The sequence below is a fragment of the Lepus europaeus genome, chromosome 17, assembly GCF_033115175.1.
Source record: "Lepus europaeus isolate LE1 chromosome 17, mLepTim1.pri, whole genome shotgun sequence".
In the NCBI taxonomy this organism is placed as follows: Eukaryota; Metazoa; Chordata; class Mammalia; order Lagomorpha; family Leporidae; genus Lepus; species Lepus europaeus.
In genome coordinates, this window is record NC_084843.1 from 63,480,715 (window position 1) to 63,499,713 (window position 18,999).

Here is an 18,999-nt window from a genome sequence, read left to right on the forward strand (position 1 = left end):
TTTCACATCCTTTAACAGATTGAAAAATAATGTTCTTTCCATTATTAAGTTAATAATTGTTATAGATAGATGTTCCGTTCTACTTTCAAAATCTTTTTTATTCTTATCATAAACTACATTATTCCATTATCTTTTTGCATTCTGTATTCCTTAAGAAGTTTGGTATTCAATTTTTATCCCTTTTTAAGTGATAAATGTTCTTGACTATAGACGCTTTTAAAGTTTTCTCTTAATTTAAGAGATTTAATAAGATGTGTCCAAGTATGGGTCCCAGACCGCCCTTTCTGGTAAGCTGCTTGGTGTCAGGAGAAATTTGATGATTATATTTTTCTTTTTTTAAAAAATTTTCCCCCTAGCATTTCTTCTTCTTTTCTATCTATCTATCCGAAAGTCAGAGTTACACAGAGAGAGGAGAGAAAGAGAGAGGGAGAGAGAGAGAGAGAGGTCTTCCATCTGATGGTTCACTCCCCAATTGGCCACAACGGCTGGAGCTGTGCCGATTTGAAGCCAGGAGCCAGGAGCTTCTTCCAGGTCTCCCATGTGAGTGCAGGGGCCCAAGGCCCTGGGCCATCTTCTAGTGCTTTTCCAGGCCATAGCAGGGAGCTGGATTGGAAGTAGAGCAGCTGGGTCTCAAACTGGTGCCCATATGGGATGTCGGTGCTTCAGGCCAGGGCATTAACCCGTTGTGCCACAGCACCATGTCCCCCTACCCCCCACCCCCAGCATTTCTTTTTTAGCTTTTGCTATCCCTGTTCTCCCATTCTGTAATTGCTTTTAATTGGGTCTTGGGCTACCTGATCATTTTTTATCTATTTTAATTTTTCTTTCATATTTTGTTTTGCCTATATTTTCTATCTTCTTTCTTGGCATTTTTCTTAATTTTGGCTTTTCTATTTTTGTCTTAGTTTTTATTCATGTCTATTCTTATTGCTTGGATCACCCATCCAAATACTATTTTCTTTTAAAGAAAACTATGTGGTAAATTTATATCAACTCTGCTGTTGTCTAGTTGTTCCTTTTCAGATAATTAAACAGACAAGGTTCTCTCTACTATCTGTAGTATCTACCTTTAAGGCAGATAATCATAATAGTATGGATGTTCTTCAAAAAGTTAAATAAGGAGTAACCTTTTTTAATTTTACAAACTATTTGCTGGTGTATTTGAAAGAGCAACAGAGAAAGAGGAAGAGACGGGGTGAGGTTAGGGGAGAAGAAGATATCTTCTAAATACTGTTTCACTACCTAAATGCCCACAGTAGCTGGGTCTGGGCCAGGCAAAAGCCTGGAGTCAGGAACCTGATCCTGATCTCCTACATGGGTGGCAGCCGTGTTCCATTGCTTTCCCAAGCACATCAGCATGAAGCTGTATTGGAAGCAGAATAGCTGGGACTTGAACTGGCATAGCAGTGCCTTAACCTGATGTACTACAATGCTGACCCCAAGGAGTTACCTTTTGATCCAGCAATTCTACTTCTGAAAATATATTTTCAAGAGAAATGCAAACATATGTACAGAAATTTGTACATGAATGCTCATAGCTATATTATACACAGTATACAAAAGTTGGAAGCAACCTAGCTGTCCATTGACTGATGAATGGGCAAACAAAATGTGATATATCCACACAATGCAGTATGTTTGACCATAAAAAGAAATGAGGTACTATTGATACATGGATATGTACAATGTGTGAAAATATTATGCTAAGTGAAAGAATCCAGTCACTAAAGACTGCATATGGTATGATTTCATTTATACTGAATTGTCCAGAATAAGCAAAAAATATGGAGAAAGTAGATTAGTGGTTGTTTAGGGTGGGATGGGGTGGCTGATGGGGAGATTGACTTTCATAGCTAGAGGGTACAAGGTTTTGTTTTTGTTTAAAATTGCGGTGATGGTTCTACAACTGTGAATATAGTTGAAACAGTTGGGTTGTACACTCTAAATGGATGAATTGTATGACATTAATTATATCTTAATAAAGCTGTTACTAAAGGTGGGGGGCAAAAAATAAATAAAAGGAGAGAAGAGGAAAAGGCAGGATCGTGAGGGGAAGATGGGGAGAGAGAGAAGCTAGGAATCTTAAAGTTGCCAAAGGAAGACTTTACCATGACAGATGGGCACACTTAAATTTTACTCCTGTGGTTAAGGTGGAAGTGGTTGGGTAATTACTCTGGTTTTCCAAATACAGTCTTTAAAGTAATTACTCTTCCTCTATTGTGTCTCCTGCCACTGCTTTGTGAATTCTGTTAGATTTGCTTTCTGATAATCTAGAATGTGTAATTTCTCAATTTTGTGGTCTGTTTGTATCATCTTTCCTTGCCTTGTGGTGATGTTTTAATTTTTTCATTTTTAAACATATAAAATGTGGTTTTGATATTCAATAAGACAAGAAAGAGGAAGCAAACACGCTTCATCATTCATCTTGAAGTGAAGGGCCCTATAATTTTCATACCTCTTCAACTGATTCCAAAAGCAACATTTTTAAGTAAAATTTTGGTTTCTGTAAAAAACTGACTCAGTAGTCTGGAATAAAGAGAAATACGCACTGACTTCTGTATGTTTGCAGATAACAAGTAATCACAAGACTTTGATTCTGATTTTGACTCACTGATTTACCATATAGGGCCTTTGTTTTTGTCTATTTGTGAATTTTTATTTTTATTTTTAATTTTAAAAATTTCTTTATATGAGGTGAACAAATTTCATGTATTTAATATATACAAATAAGTTTAGGATCATAATGATACTTGCCACCCTACCCTCCTTCCTGCCCACACTCTCATACTTCCTCCTCCTTCCTTTCTTATTCTTTTAAGCTTGACAATGACATACTTTTAAATTTTATTTACATTATACGAGTTTCATGTATTTCATATATACAGATTTAGGAACATAGTGTGTTTTAATGTACTTCTAGTCAGATCCTTAAGTGTGTTTTAATGTACTCCTAGCCAGAAATATTTGCATTAGGACAATGATAGATGCTAACATTTTTCTCCTGTGATTTCTTTATAGGTTTGATGAACTTGTAAAAAAATTCAAAGTCGAGTATCATGCTGGCGGCTCTACCCAAAATTCAATTAAAGTGGCTCAGGTTGGTTAATTGTTTTAAAACAAAGAAAAAGATTCAAAATATGATCTTTCATAATTGTTCTCAAATTTCTTGTAGCATAGTTTTTATTTTGAATTGGAATTTAATAGTGTTACCTACCTAATAAACAAGAAATTAATTTATTTTAATTACTGGTTCTTTGGTTAGTAGTAAGCTTGATTATCTTTTATTTAGCTTGATTATCTTTAACATTTGTTCATTGATTTCTTTCTTAATTACTTGTATCCTTTAACTATTTTATAATTTTTCATGTTAATGATTTGTTGAAAATCTTTGTACATATGAATAGTATTCCTTTTTACTCTACAAACATATTCTTATTTGTTATTTGTCTCTGCTTATATACTATGAATGTATTAAATTGTTCTTAACCCATTAAGTCCCAGGTTTTTAATTTTGTAAATATTTCAGTGACATATTTACTTCAGTGTTACCATAAGTGGTATATTGTTCAATTTAAATCTTTATAGGTTTTTAAATAAGAGGACAATGGAACATAGTGGGTTAATATAACTTTTAGTGTTTTTAGTGTAATTAAACTCTGTGGCTTCTGCATTTTATGTATTGCTTAGGACAGTCCTATTACATTATAATACACATTCCTCTGTAATATATACACACACACACACACATATATATTTACCAAGCACATTCTATTACCTCCTCAGACTTTTCTCCTCCCAGATCTGGGTGGCCATTAGTTATTCACTAATGAATTCTTTTCCTTTTTTTGGAATCGTTATCAATTTCCACCTAATTAAACTTTATTGTATAGTTAATATGAAGTCCTTCACATTTCTGCCTGATGCTACTCTCTTAGTAAAATCTGTGCCTACTGTTACTCTTTTATATTTTTCACAATATTTCATGTGTGTTATAACAATGTATTCTAGCAATGGTCTATTACAATTTTTAGTAAGGCAAAAAAAGGAATTTTTAAGTTGTGGGTAACTCATCCAATATTTTAATTTTGTTGTTAGTGTGTGTTTGGAAATCCTATCCTGATTCTCAGACTAATGAATATTATTTTGTACTGTGTAAAGTTCAGTTCATTCAGCCAACATTTACTGATAGGTGTAAAATACTCTGTGCTCTATTATAGACATATCAGTGAACAAGAAATATTCTTGCTTAATATTTTGCTTATCTTTATAAACAGTGTAGTAAACACTTTGAAAAGATAAACAAAATTACAGGAGCCAGAATAAAAATTCTTTAATACTCATCTTTGAGTGCTCATATTTTTTCTGAAAGCTTAAAGATAAAACTATATATCTCCCCAAGTAAAATTCCAAAATGCTATTCGATTTCTAATTGAAACATGACAATTTCCATTTTTCCATGAGGATTTTTTTTATTGCATGTCTTAGATTTACAAGAACTTTTATTTTGAACTAGGAAAACAGATACCCACAAATAACTTTTTTTCCTTTCCCCATCCCCTTAGTATAAGAACTGCTTGTTAATCTGTTCTCTAAGATTCTTTGCTAACTGGTTATTGGAGCCTGTCACAGGAATTCCAGTGAAAGGGGCAAAGATGATGCTGGGTTCCAGGTTTATTACTCTAAAATAACAACTTCGTTTTATCTTTCTTGTGTATTAGTGTCAATTCAGGATTTAATTCTTTTTTATTTAATTTTATTTATTTATTTATTTATTTTTTTTGACAGGCAGAGTGGACAGTGAGAGAGAGACAGAGAGAAAGGTCTTCCTTTTGCCGTTGGTTCACCCTCCAATGGCTGCCGCGGTAGGCGCGCTGCGGCCGGCGCACAGCGCTGATCCAATGGCAGGAGCCAGGTACTTATCCTGGTCTCCCATGGGGTGCAGGGCCCAAGCACCCAAGCCATCCTCCACTGCCTTCCCGGGCCACAGAAGAGAGCTGGCCTGGAAGAGGGGCAACCGGGACAGGATCGGTGCCCCGACCAGGACTAGAACCCGGTGTGCCAGTGCCGCAAGGCAGAGGATTAGCCTAGTGAGCCACGGCGCCGGCCTAATTTATTTATTTTTGACAGGCAGAGTTAGAGAGAGAGAGAGAGAAAGGTCTTCCTTTTCCATTGGTTCACCCCCAATGGCCGCTATGGCCGGTGTTCTGAGCTGATCTGGAGCCAGGAGCCAGGTGCCTCCTCCTGGTCTCCCAAGCCAGTGTAGGGCCCAAGCACTTGGGCTATCCTCTACTGCCTTCCTGGGCCACAGCAGAGAGCTGGACTGGAAGAGGAGCAACCGGGACAGAATCTGGCGCCCCAACCGGGACTAGAACCCAGTGTGCCGGCACCGCAGGCAGAGGATTAGCCTAGTGAGCCACTGTGCTGGTGATTTAATTCTTTGAAAAGATACACTTCCTAGGGCTGGTGTTTTGGTGTAATGGGTTAGTTGCCACCTGTGATGCCGACATCCCATGTGGGTACCAGTTCGTGTCCCTGCTGTACCACTTCCTGTCCAGCTCCCTGCAGATATGCCTGGGAGGGCAGCAGAGGATGGCCCAGGAGGAAGCTCCAGACTCCTGGCTTCAGCTTGGCACAGTCCTGATGTTTGCAGCTTTTTGGGGACTAAACCAGCAGGTGGAAGATCTTGCTCTCTGTCCATCTCTCCCTCTGTCTGTGTAACTTTGCCTTTCAAACAAATAAAAATAGTTATTTAAAAATAAGTTTTTACCTCCAATCTCATACCAGCTAAGAGAATTAACTATCAAAGAAAGCAGAAGATAAGAATTGTTAGTGAAGGTATGGAGAAATTCAAAACCTTTGTACACCGTAGGTAGGAAATGTGATGGGGCAGGTGCTATGGAAAACAAGATGATGGTTCTTCACAGTATGAAAAATAGAATTACCACCTGAGCCAGGAATTCCGTTTCTGAGCACACTATGGACTGAATGTTTGTATTTTCCAGTCATTCATATTGGCAGTCCAAACCCTCAGCATGATGGTTTGTGTAGGTGGGAACGTCAGCTGGTAATTAGGGTAAGATGTTATGAGAGTGTGACCATGATTGAATTAGTGTCTTTTATAAAAAGTGTTCAGAGAGCTTGATCTCTCCTTGTGAGGACCTAGTGACAAAGCAGCTTTCTGCAAGCTGGGAAGTGAGCCTTTACCAGGAACACAATCTGTTGGTTCCTTGAACTTGAATTTTGTAGCCTTGCAAACTGTCAGAAATAAATTTCTGTTGTTTGAGTAACATAATCTATAATATGTTGTTGTGACAGTCCAAACAAGACTATAGTAGGTATACATACACAAAAGAAATGAAAGTAGGGTATCAAAGAAATACTTGTATGCTTGCGTTCCATACAGAATTATTTACAATAGCCAAAAGGTGGAACAAGTGTCTTGTCAGTGGGTAAATGGGAAAGCAAGATGTGGTGTATAAAAACAATGGAATATTATTTATCCTTAAAAAGGAAGTATTTTGACACATGCTAGAACATAGATGAACCTTGAGGACATTATGTTCTTAAACCAGTCGTTAAAGGATGAATACTGTATGATTCCATTTATATGAATTATCTAGATTAGTCAATCATAGAAACAGAATGTGAAATGGTGTCTGCAAGAGGCTGTAGGGAGGATGGAGAGTTATTGTTTAATAGGAACAAAGTTTTGCAAAATGAAAAAAGTTCTGGGATGGCAATGTTAGTTGTATAACAATATAAATGCATTACATGCCACTAAATTATGTAGTTTACAATAGCCAAGATGGTAAATTTTATTAAGGACAATGTATCATCATTAATACATATTGAAAAATAGATCTAGAATTGCTTCAGTAGGGAATATTAACATAATTCAAGTTGCAGTTTTAATTTGCTTATTCTGTAATTAATGAGTCAGCACAACAGGTCAAGAGCATGGTTCTTTCCTTGGGAAAAACTGTAGTGGCTATAAAGTCATGAACCATGTATTCAAATTTTGGGGAATTTTTGTCTGCAAATGGGAGGTTAAAGATGACATCAGTTAGAAGTTGTAAGGATTACAGTTGGTAATGAACATTTTAAAAATTATAGTATTGTGGCCGGCGTTGTGGCTCAATAGGCTAATCCTCTGCCTTGTGGCGCCAGCACACCGGGTTCTAGTCCCGGTCGGGGCGCCAGATTCTGTCCCGGATGCTCCTCTTCCAGGCCAGATTCTGTTCCAGGTTGCTCCTCTTGCTTCTGCTGTGGCCCAGGAGTGCAGTGGAGGATGGCCCAAGTGCTTGGGCCCTGCATCCGCGTAGGAGACCAGGAGAAGCACCTGGCTCCCAGTTTCGGATCAGCGCGGTGTGCCAGCCGCAGCGCGCCAGCCACAGCGGCCATTGGAGGGTGAACCAACGGTAAAGGAAGACCTTTTTCTCTGTCTGTCTCTCTCACTGTCCACTCTGCCTACCAAAAATAAAAAAATAAATAAATAAAATTATAGTATTTTTTAAATGACAATTTGGAAAATACTGGTGTTTGAGGTCTTCACAAAATGTAGGTTTTGCTTATCTATCAGTAGAGCAACCAGATAGTATTTTGCTTGGCTTTTCAGTTCCCCAGAGATTTTTCAGACTACTTTTCCATTCTGAGTGAGGATTTAGTTAAATTGTAAAATTGTAATTTCTTCCTTGAATAACAGTATAGTTTGTTTTTTTAAAAGATTTATTTATTTATTTGAAAAAGGAAAGTTACAGAGAGAGTGGGAGAGACAGAGAGAGGAAAGATCTTCCATCTGCTGGTTCACTCCCTAAATGGCTGTAATGGTCAGGGCTGGACCAGACTGACACCAGGAGTCACAAGTTTCTTCCAGGTCTCCCAAGCAGTTGGCCATCTTCCACCACTTTCCTCCTCTTGGAGAGGTGTAGTTATGCTGCCTCCCTATGCCAGGTCAGATGAAGGAAGCATTTCTGAGTCCTATCATGGACTGTGGTAAATGTTCAAAAGTACAATTAAAAAAAAAGATTTATTTATTTATTTATTTGGAAGTCAGAGTTACAGAGAGAGAGGAGAGGCAGAGATAGAGAGAGAGGTCTTCCATCCGATGGTTCACTCCCCAATTGGCCACAACGGCTGGAGCTATGCCGATCCGAAGCCAGGAGCCAGGAGCTTCTTCCGGTTCTCCCACGTTGGTGCAGGGGCCCAAGCACTTGGGCCATCCTCCACTGTTTTACCAGGCCATAGCAGAGAGCTGGATCAGAAGAGGAGCAGCCAGGACTCGAACTGGTGCCCCTATGGGATGCCTGCGACACAGGCATAGGATTAACCTGCGCCACTGCGCCAACCCCTAAAGGAATGTTTTTCTTTCTTTCTTTCTTTCTTTTTTTTTTTTTTTGACAGGCAGAGTGGATAGTGAGAGAGACAGAGAGAAAGGTCTTCCTTTTTGCCGTTGGTTCACTCTCCAATGGCCGCTGCGGCCGGCGCATCTCGCTGATCCGAAGCCAGGAGCCAGGTGCTTCTCCTGGTCTCCCATGCGGGTGCAGGGCCCAAGCACTTGGGCCATCCTCCACTGCCTTCCTGGGCCATAGCAGAGAGCTGGCCTGGAAGAGGGGCAACCGGGATAGAATCCGGCGCCCCAACCAGGACTAGATCCGGGTGTGCCGGCGCCGCAAGGCGGAGGATTAGCCTGTTAAGCCACGGCGCCGGCCAAGGAATGTTTTTTCAAAACTGTACTTTTTAGGCTGGCACTATGGCACAGTGGGTTAATGCCCTGGCCTGAAGCGCCAGCATCCCATAGGATAACTACTAAATTTGAAGATGTTAGAAGGAAGCCCTAAGCCCAGGCGTGAGAGTGGTGTCTAGTAACTGGGACAGCCCTCAGATGACAGTAAGAAAATGGGGCGGAGCATCAGAATTAGTACTGCCAAGAGCTTACTTTTGGCAGCAGCCTGAATGAGCAAGCAACAAGTTCTCCCTTTAAATCTCCAGAGAGGATTGCAACCCTGCTGACACCTTGAGTGACACTTGTGTCACACTTTTGACTCTGTTAATACAATAAATTCGTGTTGTCTAAGCGGGTGAGTTTTTAGTGATAAACTTCGACAGCAGTAGAAAACTACAGTATAGTGTGCAACTTAATGGTGCAGTTGCAAGTGTTAAAAGTTAATCCTTGTCAAGTAGTTGTGTACTTGTACTGAGATGAGTAATTTAATTTTTCACATTCTGAGTATTCTAACTATGTGTGGTAAGAGTTAGATAATAAATGGAAAATGATTATAATACTAGCACTACCATGGCCCATGCATTGCCAAAAAGAAGCCTAAATGACTATGATGTTTTAATGATTAAAACACATATAACTTGATTTAGGAACTAAGAAACCAGATAGAGCATACTGTACAATATTCAGAAAATGATTTGGTAGTAGACATGATAGAGAAGGGAATGCAAAAGCAAATATGAGGAATGACAGATGATTTCTCTTCAGTTAGTCAGTAGTTAACTCAATTTCCAGAAAAGATACTGATGTTCATTTGAAAATGGTGATGTCTGAATTCACCAAGACATTCCACACAAATGTATGTACATTATTATATTATTATGATATTATTATGTATTGTTATACTGTACCTTTGATTGCTCAATGAAACAGAATGAGGTTGTATTTCCTGAATCAAAAGTTTCACCTCTAATGACTTGTGGGAGAAACAAAGGGTACATTTTGGTAATGATTGGGTAGGCCCTGTACAACGTGGAGCTTATTCTGTCAGATCTTAGCAGTCATACTATCATATGTCATTCCACATGATAAATCATGTCAACAAAATGATATTTCCAAAGCTTTCAGGGTATTTTGATTATTAAATCATGTTCTTGGGGAATTTTAGTGAAACCACAAGCAACTAAAACAAAATATTGTTGATGTCTTGTCAAAAGATTTTATAGATTTACATACCTTTATATTTGATGAACAAACAAACATATTTTTTTAATTTAAGGTATAAAATGTTCATGTATTTCATATATACTGATTTAGGAGCATTGATATAAAGTTTTACAAAACCTATTCTTGTATACTTTTTACTAATGGAAATGAAAAGATATTATCTGCTAAATATCTTGTATTCCTTGTATGCAAAAAGGAATGTGATTTGCTTACCTATGATGCTGATACTTTTGTTATAAACATTTTGCGTCACTTCAGTTTTTCAAAATACATAGAAGGGCTTAATGTGATTTTTGGCTTGAGAGAAACAAATGAAAATGACCACCTTGGATATGTACCTAACATGACTGATTGTTGCTGTGCCAGAAAAGAATCTTTGCAGGAAAATATTATCAAAATGTGAGAGAAAAGTAATGTCCTCTAAGTTGCCAAAACACTGAGGATGAGAATGGGAAATAAGACTGCAGTAAAACAAAGAAACATTTTATATGCCATTTTTCATAAAATGTTTGATGATAATTGAAGAGGTCATAAGGAAGCTATAAGAAACTCACAAGTAGGCCGGCGCCGTGGCTCACTAGGCTAATCCTCCTCCTTGGGGCGCCAGCACACCGGGTTCTAGTCCCGGTGGCACCGATCCTGTCCCGGATGCCCCTCTTCCAGGCCAGCTCTCTGCTGTGGCCAGGGAGTGCAGTGGAGGATGGCCCAAGTGCTTGGGCCCTGCACCCCATGGGAGATCAGGAGAAGTACCTGGCTCCTGCCATTGGATCAGCGCGGTGCGCCGGCCGCAGCGCGCCTACCGCGGCGGCCATTGGAGGGTGAACCAACAGCAAAGGAAGACCTTTCTCTCTGTCTCTCTCTCTCACTGTCCACTCTGCCTGTCAAAAAAAAAAAAAAAAAAAAAAACTCACAAGTTAAATAAATTGATCAGTTTAGGGTGGTAAGGTTGCTTCAAAACTCAGAATGGAAAAAGTCACCAGAAATGGGCATCCAAGAGTTAAATAGAACTTTCTCATTCTCTTTGCTGAAACTGTAATTTGTTTGGAATTTAACATTAGCTTCACAAATTCAAATTACTTCTGTGTTTCAAACTACTTCTGTGAGGAAGAGAAGTTAAACCTTTTAACACATTATTAATGCAAAGAACATTATTGATAAATAACTTCTGTACCAATACAAATATTTAGATACAGGGGATTTTGTTTTTTAATTGCAAACTAATTTTTGTAGTAAGATCTAAAGAGCTGCTGTTGCTAATAAGTAAAATATCAAATATTCCATGGGTGCATGCTTTTGTTGAGAGAATATTGAGTGCAGTGTCATTGTACTGGGCTGACAGTAAGAATGTGAGCTTGATACTCAGAGCTACTAAGTCAAAGTGGGTTTTTCATTTTACTCTGTTTTGTTTTAATACACACAAAAAAGGATAATACAGTTCAAAGAAATGTTACTGGAAATTAAACACAAATGTGGAATATTGTTTCATTGTATCATTGTTTTTATTAAATAATACTTAAATTTGTTTAAAAATTGTTTTTAATTTGCTTTTCTGAGAGCCAGAGAGATAAAAAGAGAAATAGACAAAACAAACAAACAAAAAAATGCTCTCAACTGCTGGTTCACTCCCCAGATAACATGCAATTCCCAGGGCTGGGCCTGGCCAAAACCAAAAGCTGAGAATTTAATCCAGGTCTGTCAAGTAGTGGACAGAATCCCAGTTGCTTGAGCCATCATCAGTGTTTCCCAGGTTTTAGGAGGAAACCAGCAGGAGGAGACAGATCTGGGTACCAAACTCAGGTACTCTGATGTGAGACCTACTCTGGCATCTTTTATTTTTTTTTTTTTTAAGATTTATTTATTTATTTGGAAGGCAGAGTTACAGAGAAGCAGAGGCAGAGAGAGAAAGAGAGGACTTCCATCTGCTGGTTCACTCCCCTAAATGGCTGCAAGGGCCAGAGCTGGGCCTATCTGAAGCCAGGAGCCAGAAACTTCTTCTGAGTCTCCCACATGGGTTCAGGGGCCCAAGGACTTGGGCCATCTTCTGCTTCTTTCCCAGGCCATAGCAGAAAGCTGGATTGGAAGTAGAACTGGTGCCCATATGGGATGTTGGCACTACAGGCAGTGGCTTTACCCGCTATACCACAGTGCCGGTTGCTACTCTGGCATCTTAATCTATAGACCAAATACCTGCCCAACACTCTTCTTAAAAATCTTAGACTTGTGCTTTTTAAGAATATACAATAAGGCCAATAAAACATAGTTATCTAATAGAAAGTTAAAAACAGTTAAAATAAATACTATCTTTTCTCACATATTTACTCTTAATTATTACTGACACTATTAACTAATTCTGGGGTTTTTTTTTTAAAGATTTATTTATTTATTTATTTGAAAGTCAGAGTTACACAGAGAGAGAGAGAGGTCTTCCATCCGTTGGTTCACTCCCCAGTTGGCCGCAACAGCCAGAGCTACGCCGATCCAAAGCCAGGAGCCAAGAGCTTCTTCCAGGTCTCTTATGTGGGTGCAGGGGCCCAAGCACTTGGGTCATCCTCCCCTGTTTTCCAGGCTATAGCAGAGAGCTGGATCTGAAGTGAAGCAGCCGAGTCTCGAACCAGCTCCCATATGGGATGCCAGCGCTTCAGGCCGGGGTGTTAACCTGCTGTGCCACAGCACTGGCCCTGTAGTTTTGTTTTTAAAATGGCATTTATATTGCAAAAGTAGTAGTTAATACAGAGTAGTTTATAAATAAAGTTATGTTATTAGTTTGCTAGAGCTATAATAACATAATTCCAGAGGCTGGACAGCTTAAATAACAGAGATTTTTTTCTCACTATTTTGGAGATTAGAAGTCTGATGTCAGGATTTTGACAGCTTGGATTTCTGCATGAGGGCTCTCTCACTGGTCTGCAAATGGCCTCCCTCTTATTGCCTCTCCACATGGTTGTCCCTCTGTGCATATGTACCCCTGATATCTCTCTCTGTCCTAATTTCCTCTTCTGATAAGGGTACCATCAGATTAGATTAAGCCATACTGCAATAGATTCATTAATTTAATTACTTTGTTAAATGTCCTGTCTCCAAATATGAAGGTACTTTGAAAAAGTTCATGTGAAATGGAATTAAAAAGCTAATTTATTTTGTTTCCCCCCCAAAAAATTAAAATCCATGCATGATTTTTTTCATAATGCACATTCTCCATGAATTAAAAAAAAAAAACTTTATATATTTGAAGGGCAAAGTGATAGGGAAAGATGAAGGGAGGCATCTTCTACCCACTATTTAACTGCAAAATGCCGATAAGAGCTGGGACCAGGCCAAGTCAAAGCCAGATGCCAGGCACTCCATCTGGGTCTCGCCTATGGATATAGCAGGGACCTCGGTACATGGTCCATCATCTGTTGCACACTAGAAGAAAGCTGGATCAGAAGCAGAGGCAGGACTTGATCTCAGGCACTCTGATATGGGATTCAAGTGTCCCAAGTGGTGGCTTAACCTGCTACATCGCAATTCCTGCCACTAAATTAACTTTTTAAAGACCCTGTATTCCCTGATTCCATTTTTTTTGCACAAAAATAAGCTTAGTTTTTATTTCCATTTTCTATAAATCTTTTGAAGTACTCTTGTACAGGCATATTTTAAAGTACTGAGGATTAGTGCTTCACATATAAATATTGGCAGTGGGGGTGTCACAATTCATCTAGTATTAGTTGCCTAATTTAAATTTCTATTTGAAAGTTATAAAAGCATGGATAATTCTTTTTGTAGTGTACTATTTTGATTTCCATCTTCATTTTCCTTTCTTGTGTATTTGTTTTTTTAAAAGACTTATTTATTTGAAGTACAGAGTAACAGAGAGAGAGATAGATGACTTCCATCTGCTGGTTCACTTCTCAAATGACCACAATGACCAGGACTGGGCCAGGCCAAAGCCAGGAACCAGAAGCTTCTTCCCTGTCTCCCACATGGGTTCAGGAGCTGGAGGACTTGGGCTATCCTCTGCTGCTTTCTCAGGTGCATTACCAGGGAGCTGGATTGGAAGTGGAACAGCCAGGACTCAAACCGGTGCCCATATGGGATGGGCTCCATGTGGCGGCTTAACCCACTTTGGCACAACGCTGGCCCCCATGTATTTGTTATTGTCAGTGTTTACCCTAATATCCATAACAACCTAGTTTGAATAATATCATCTTAGTCTCCAACCTCTTAGATTATTATCATTGATTTCATCTTGAGCATTTATTGTATGCTTATTAAATAAGTCAGTTAACTATTTTACTCCTGAGACATTTATATCTTAATAGGATTAAAAGAAGAACTGCAAACTTCAGTAACTGGCATTTAAATTTTGTTATGTAGTCCTTTACCAGGGATATTTCTTTCTTCATATGGCTTCTAGTTACTATGTAGGATCACTTCATTTTAGCCTAGATACATTTTAGCATTCTTGTAGAGTAGGTTTACTATTAAAAAGACATCCTTAGCTTTTGTTTATCTGGGAATTTCTTTATTTCTTTTTTATTTATTTTTTTAAAGATTTATCCACTTTATTTGAAAGGCTGAGTTACAGAGAGGCAGAGGCAGAGAGAGAGACAGGTCTTCCATCCAATGGTTCACTCCCCAGATGGCCACAATGGCTGTAGCTGTGCCAATCTGAAGTCAGGAGCCAGGGGCTTCTTCTGGGTCTCCTACGCAGGTGCAGGGGCCCAAAGACTTGGGCCATCTTCTACTGCTTTCGCAGGCCATAGCAGAGAGCTGGATGGGAAGTGGAGCAGCTGGAACTTGAACTGGCACCCACATGGGATGCCGGTATTGCAGGGAGCAGCTTTACCTGCTTTACCACAGTGCCAGCCCCTCTCTTATTTTTGAAGGATAGTTTTGATGAATATAGAATTCTTGGTTGACTTTTTTTTTTTTTTTCATTTAGTACATTAAATATGTCAACTGACTTAATTCTGGGCTCTGTGGCTTCTTAGGAAAATTAGCTCTTAAGGAACTTTTTTGTGAAAATTTGCTTTTTTCTTGCTGTTTTCAGGATTCTTTGTTTCAACAATTTATTATATATTTTTTAGTGTTGATCTCTTTGAGTTTATCATACTTGGAGTTCATTGGGCTACTTTGATGTGTAGACTGATATTTTTCATCAGATTTGGGAAATTTGAGATCATTATGTCTTCAAATATTTTTTCTGTTCTCTATTTTTCCCCCCACAATGAATATGTTGGTATGCTTGATTTTTTTCTTTCTCTCTCTCTTTTTGTTTTTTTGACAGGCAGAGTGGATAGTGAGAGAGAGAGAGGGATAGAGAGAAAGGTCGTCCTTTTGCCGTTGGTTCACCCTCCAATGGCAGCTGCGGCCGGTGCACCGCGCTGATCTGATGGCAGGAGCCAGGTGCTTCTCCTGGTCTCCCATGGGGTGCAGGGCCCAAGCACTTGGGCCATCCTCCACTGCCTTCCCGGGCCACAGTAGAGAGCTGGCCTGGAAGAGGGGCAACCGGGACAGAATCCAGTGCCCCGACCGGGACTAGAATCCAGTGTGCCAGCGCCGCTAGGCGAAGGATTAGCCTGTTGAGCCACGGCACCGGCCTGATTTTTTTCTTTGTTGTTTCTTTGGTGTGTCATTTGGTGCTATCTACTTCACCAGTGTGCTTCATAATTTATAGCTAATTACCTAATTACTGATACATTTTTTATCCTGTATGGATATTTCTAAAAAACTTATAATCTTTTCTAAGAAGTTGATCACTCTGTATTAAGACCATTGTTTTCTATTGTCTTGCATTGGCTCTGTTCATTTTATTAACTCATTTACTTTACTTATTTATATAAGTATATATATATAAGCATATTTATATATATATATTTCAACTCTTATTTTATACTGTTGTATAGCTTCTTGCTCATTAGATCTTAACAATAGCTCTTGAGGAAGAAGATGTGATCTTCATTTCATTTATTTCTTTCATTTGTTTGAAGGATAAACATCTTCCATTCCTGCTTCACTCCCCAAATGCCCATGGTAGCCATGGAAGGCCAGGCTAGAGTAGGGAACCTGATACAGCATCTGGGTTTCCCACATGGATGGCAAGGACCCAAGTCCTTGAGCCATCACTGCTGCTTCTTGGAATGTGCTTCAGCAGGAAACCAAGTCTGAAACAGAGTAGCAGGAACTTGTACCAGGCTCTCTATTTGGAATGTGGCCATCCCAAGCAGTGACTTAAGTACTGTGCCAAATGCCTTCTCTGACCTTCATTTTTAATAATAAGGGTTCTGATTAAGTAAGGTAAACAAAATAGTGAGATGAGTAAAGAAGCAAAATTAGAATCCAAGTGGTGTCCGCTTGTTCTTGCTGGAGATTTTTCTATCCTTAAGCACTTCAATTTTGGCTTTTCTACATCTCAGCAATTTTGAGTAGTGTTTCACACATCCTTTCCACTTCTAGTCTTAAGTTTTTCAAGAATTGAAGGTTTTCAGAGTCAAGTATCCATTATTTTAAATATAGTTCTCAGCAAATGGATTATTTCATGCTTTTTCAGGAAAATGGTTTTCCTTGATAGAAATCTTCTTTATTCCTTGGAGATGTGTGGTATTAACTGACTTGCTGAGTTTTTAAGAAAACTAATGAACAACATGGAGTATTTCTGTATTGTTTTAACTTCTCTAAATTTACTTATTTTTAAGCTTCCTGCAAATTGAATTATTGGTTTTTCTAGTGTTTTATATTTGTTTTTAACATGTTGCTTTTATTTATATTTGGGCAGTTGGTCAAATCTTTTAGTACCCTCTTACCTTTGTTAATTGTAATGTAAGCAGATAATCATTGGAATAAATTATTTATTCTCCCTGTCAGCTTTATAACATTGAAGTTATATGAATTTTTATGACTGTTCAATAATAAAGAACAAACATTTTCCTATCTCATTTGTAACTACTATATTTTCAAATACAGTGAATTTTTCCTTTTATTTAAGCAAGGATCTTTGAATAAAATAATACATTCTTGGCCGGCGCCGTGGCTTAACAGGCTAATCCTCCGCCTTGGGGCGCCGGATTCTATCCCGGTTGCCCCTCTTCCAGGCCAGCTCTCTGCTATGGCCCGGGAAGGCAGTGGAGGATGGCCCAAGTGCTTGGGCCCTGCACCTGCATGGGAGACCAGGAGAAGCACCTGGCTCCTGGCTTCGGATCAGCGAGATGCGCCGGCTGCAGTGGTCATTGGAGGGTGAACCAACGGCAAAAAGGAAGACCTTTCTCTCTGTCTCTCTCTCTCACTATCCATTCTGCCTGTCAAAAAAAAAAAAAATTCTTAGTTATAGGGAATAATTTTATTTAAATAACCAAATTCATATACTTCCATGCCAAATAGCACTATCTATTCTGTTTTCCTTTTGGTAATAGAGCTGACATTAGGTTTATTTATTTTTTTTTTTGGACAGGCAGAGTGGATAGTGAGAGAGACAGAGAGAAAGGTCTTCCTTTTTGCCGTTGGTTCACCCTCCAATGGCCGCTGCGGCCGGCGCATCTCGCTGATCTGAAATCAGGAGCCAGGTGCTTCTCCTGGTCTCCCATGCGGGTGCAGGGCCCAAGCACTTGGGCCATCCTCCACTGCCTTCCTTCCTGGGCCATAGCAGAGAGCTGGCCTGGAAGAGAGGCAACCGGGATAGAATCCGGCGCCCCAACCGGGACTAGAACCTGGTGTGCCAGCGCCGCAAGGCGGAGGATTAGTCTGTTAAGCTACGGCCCCGGCCTGACATTAGGTTTCTAATTACGGATTTTCTTCCTAATCATGATTATAAAACTATCAGTAGTAGCTTTGAATTTTTTTCACATAAGCATTAAAGTTTAACTTGATCTCTTTCAATGACTGGATCTTCATTTCTAAATTATAATTTCTAACCTAGTTTTCTGATCTTTGAGTTTTTTAATATTCTAATTTCTTATTTCTCTCCTAGGTAGCTAAGCCTTCATATTTATATTTAATCTTAGCAGTGTTTCTGTTTGTTTTTAGTTGAATTTTGAGAGAACTGCCTAAATGCCAGTATGTTTATTTTTTAATACAGGATTGCATCTGGAGGAGAGGGGATGCTTTTAAATTTTTTTTTTACTCAAAATATTATGTAACAAACCAATTTTCAGAATTGTGTTTTACTGCATTCCCAAACCTCATGCACAGGGAGTTTCTAAACATTTAACAAAAAATAAGCTTAAGGAGTTAACATTTAAATGAAGGGGAAACATAATGAACAAAAATTATAGAGCTTACACGTCAATAACTGTGCAGCATTTTTCACTTATAGTATTTAGAAGACAGAATGATTTAAGTCAAAGGCCTCATATTGGTTTTCTATTTGGAGATTTTTTTTTTTTTGAAGAAAGGTTAATCTCTGGTTTTATTGTATTTAAAAATATTTCTCATTATCTTTTTTGTGGCCTATTTCACCTAGAAAAACTAGTTCGAGGTTAAAAGGCTTTTTACAAACACAGTACATCTGAGAATCTGAGAGCAGTCTAGACTACTTAGATTTTAAAAGAGAAGATGACATTGGACTGATCAAAGAGAATTCTCTGTTTTAATGTCTTACACCTGCAGCATTTGTAAAAGTATCAGTACCACAACTATTTTTATAAACAACAGAGCAGGATATAGCAGATGGTGATAACAGCACAGTCTTGTTAAACCTCCCTATCATTAATGAGGAGGTACCCATTAATGCCAATTTTAGCATTACTGAGTAATTTCATGTATAAAGTTGGCTATTCAAATTGTGATTTCTTTTTATTTATTCTTTAAAATTTTAATTTACATTTTATTTGAAAGGCAGAGAGACAGATCTTCTGTCCACTGGTTGACTCCGCAAATGTCTGAAACAGTCATAGAAGGGGCAGGCTGAAGCAGGGAGCCCATAGTTCAGGAAGGGACTCCCAAGGAGTGGTAATAGGGACCTGTGTACATGAGGCATCATCTGCTGCCTCCCAGGTTACGTTAACAGGAATTAGGATCTGAAGTGGATCCAGAAATCCATCCAGGCAGTCCGATGTGGTATGTGTATGTCCAAAGCA

The 18,999-nt window shown here is 38.9% G+C and overlaps 1 protein-coding gene across 3 annotated transcripts in view; it reads left to right on the plus strand.

Moving 5' to 3' along the window:
- The window catches only part of ADK (adenosine kinase), a 619,463-nt gene that overhangs the window by 204,159 nt on the left and 396,305 nt on the right, over positions 1–18,999 (plus strand). For all 3 annotated transcript variants that reach the window (XM_062214718.1, XM_062214719.1, XM_062214720.1), the window contains one exon: positions 3,019–3,097. In XM_062214718.1, the coding sequence (XP_062070702.1) occupies positions 3,019–3,097 (79 nt within the window). The remainder of the gene's footprint in view (positions 1–3,018; positions 3,098–18,999) is intronic.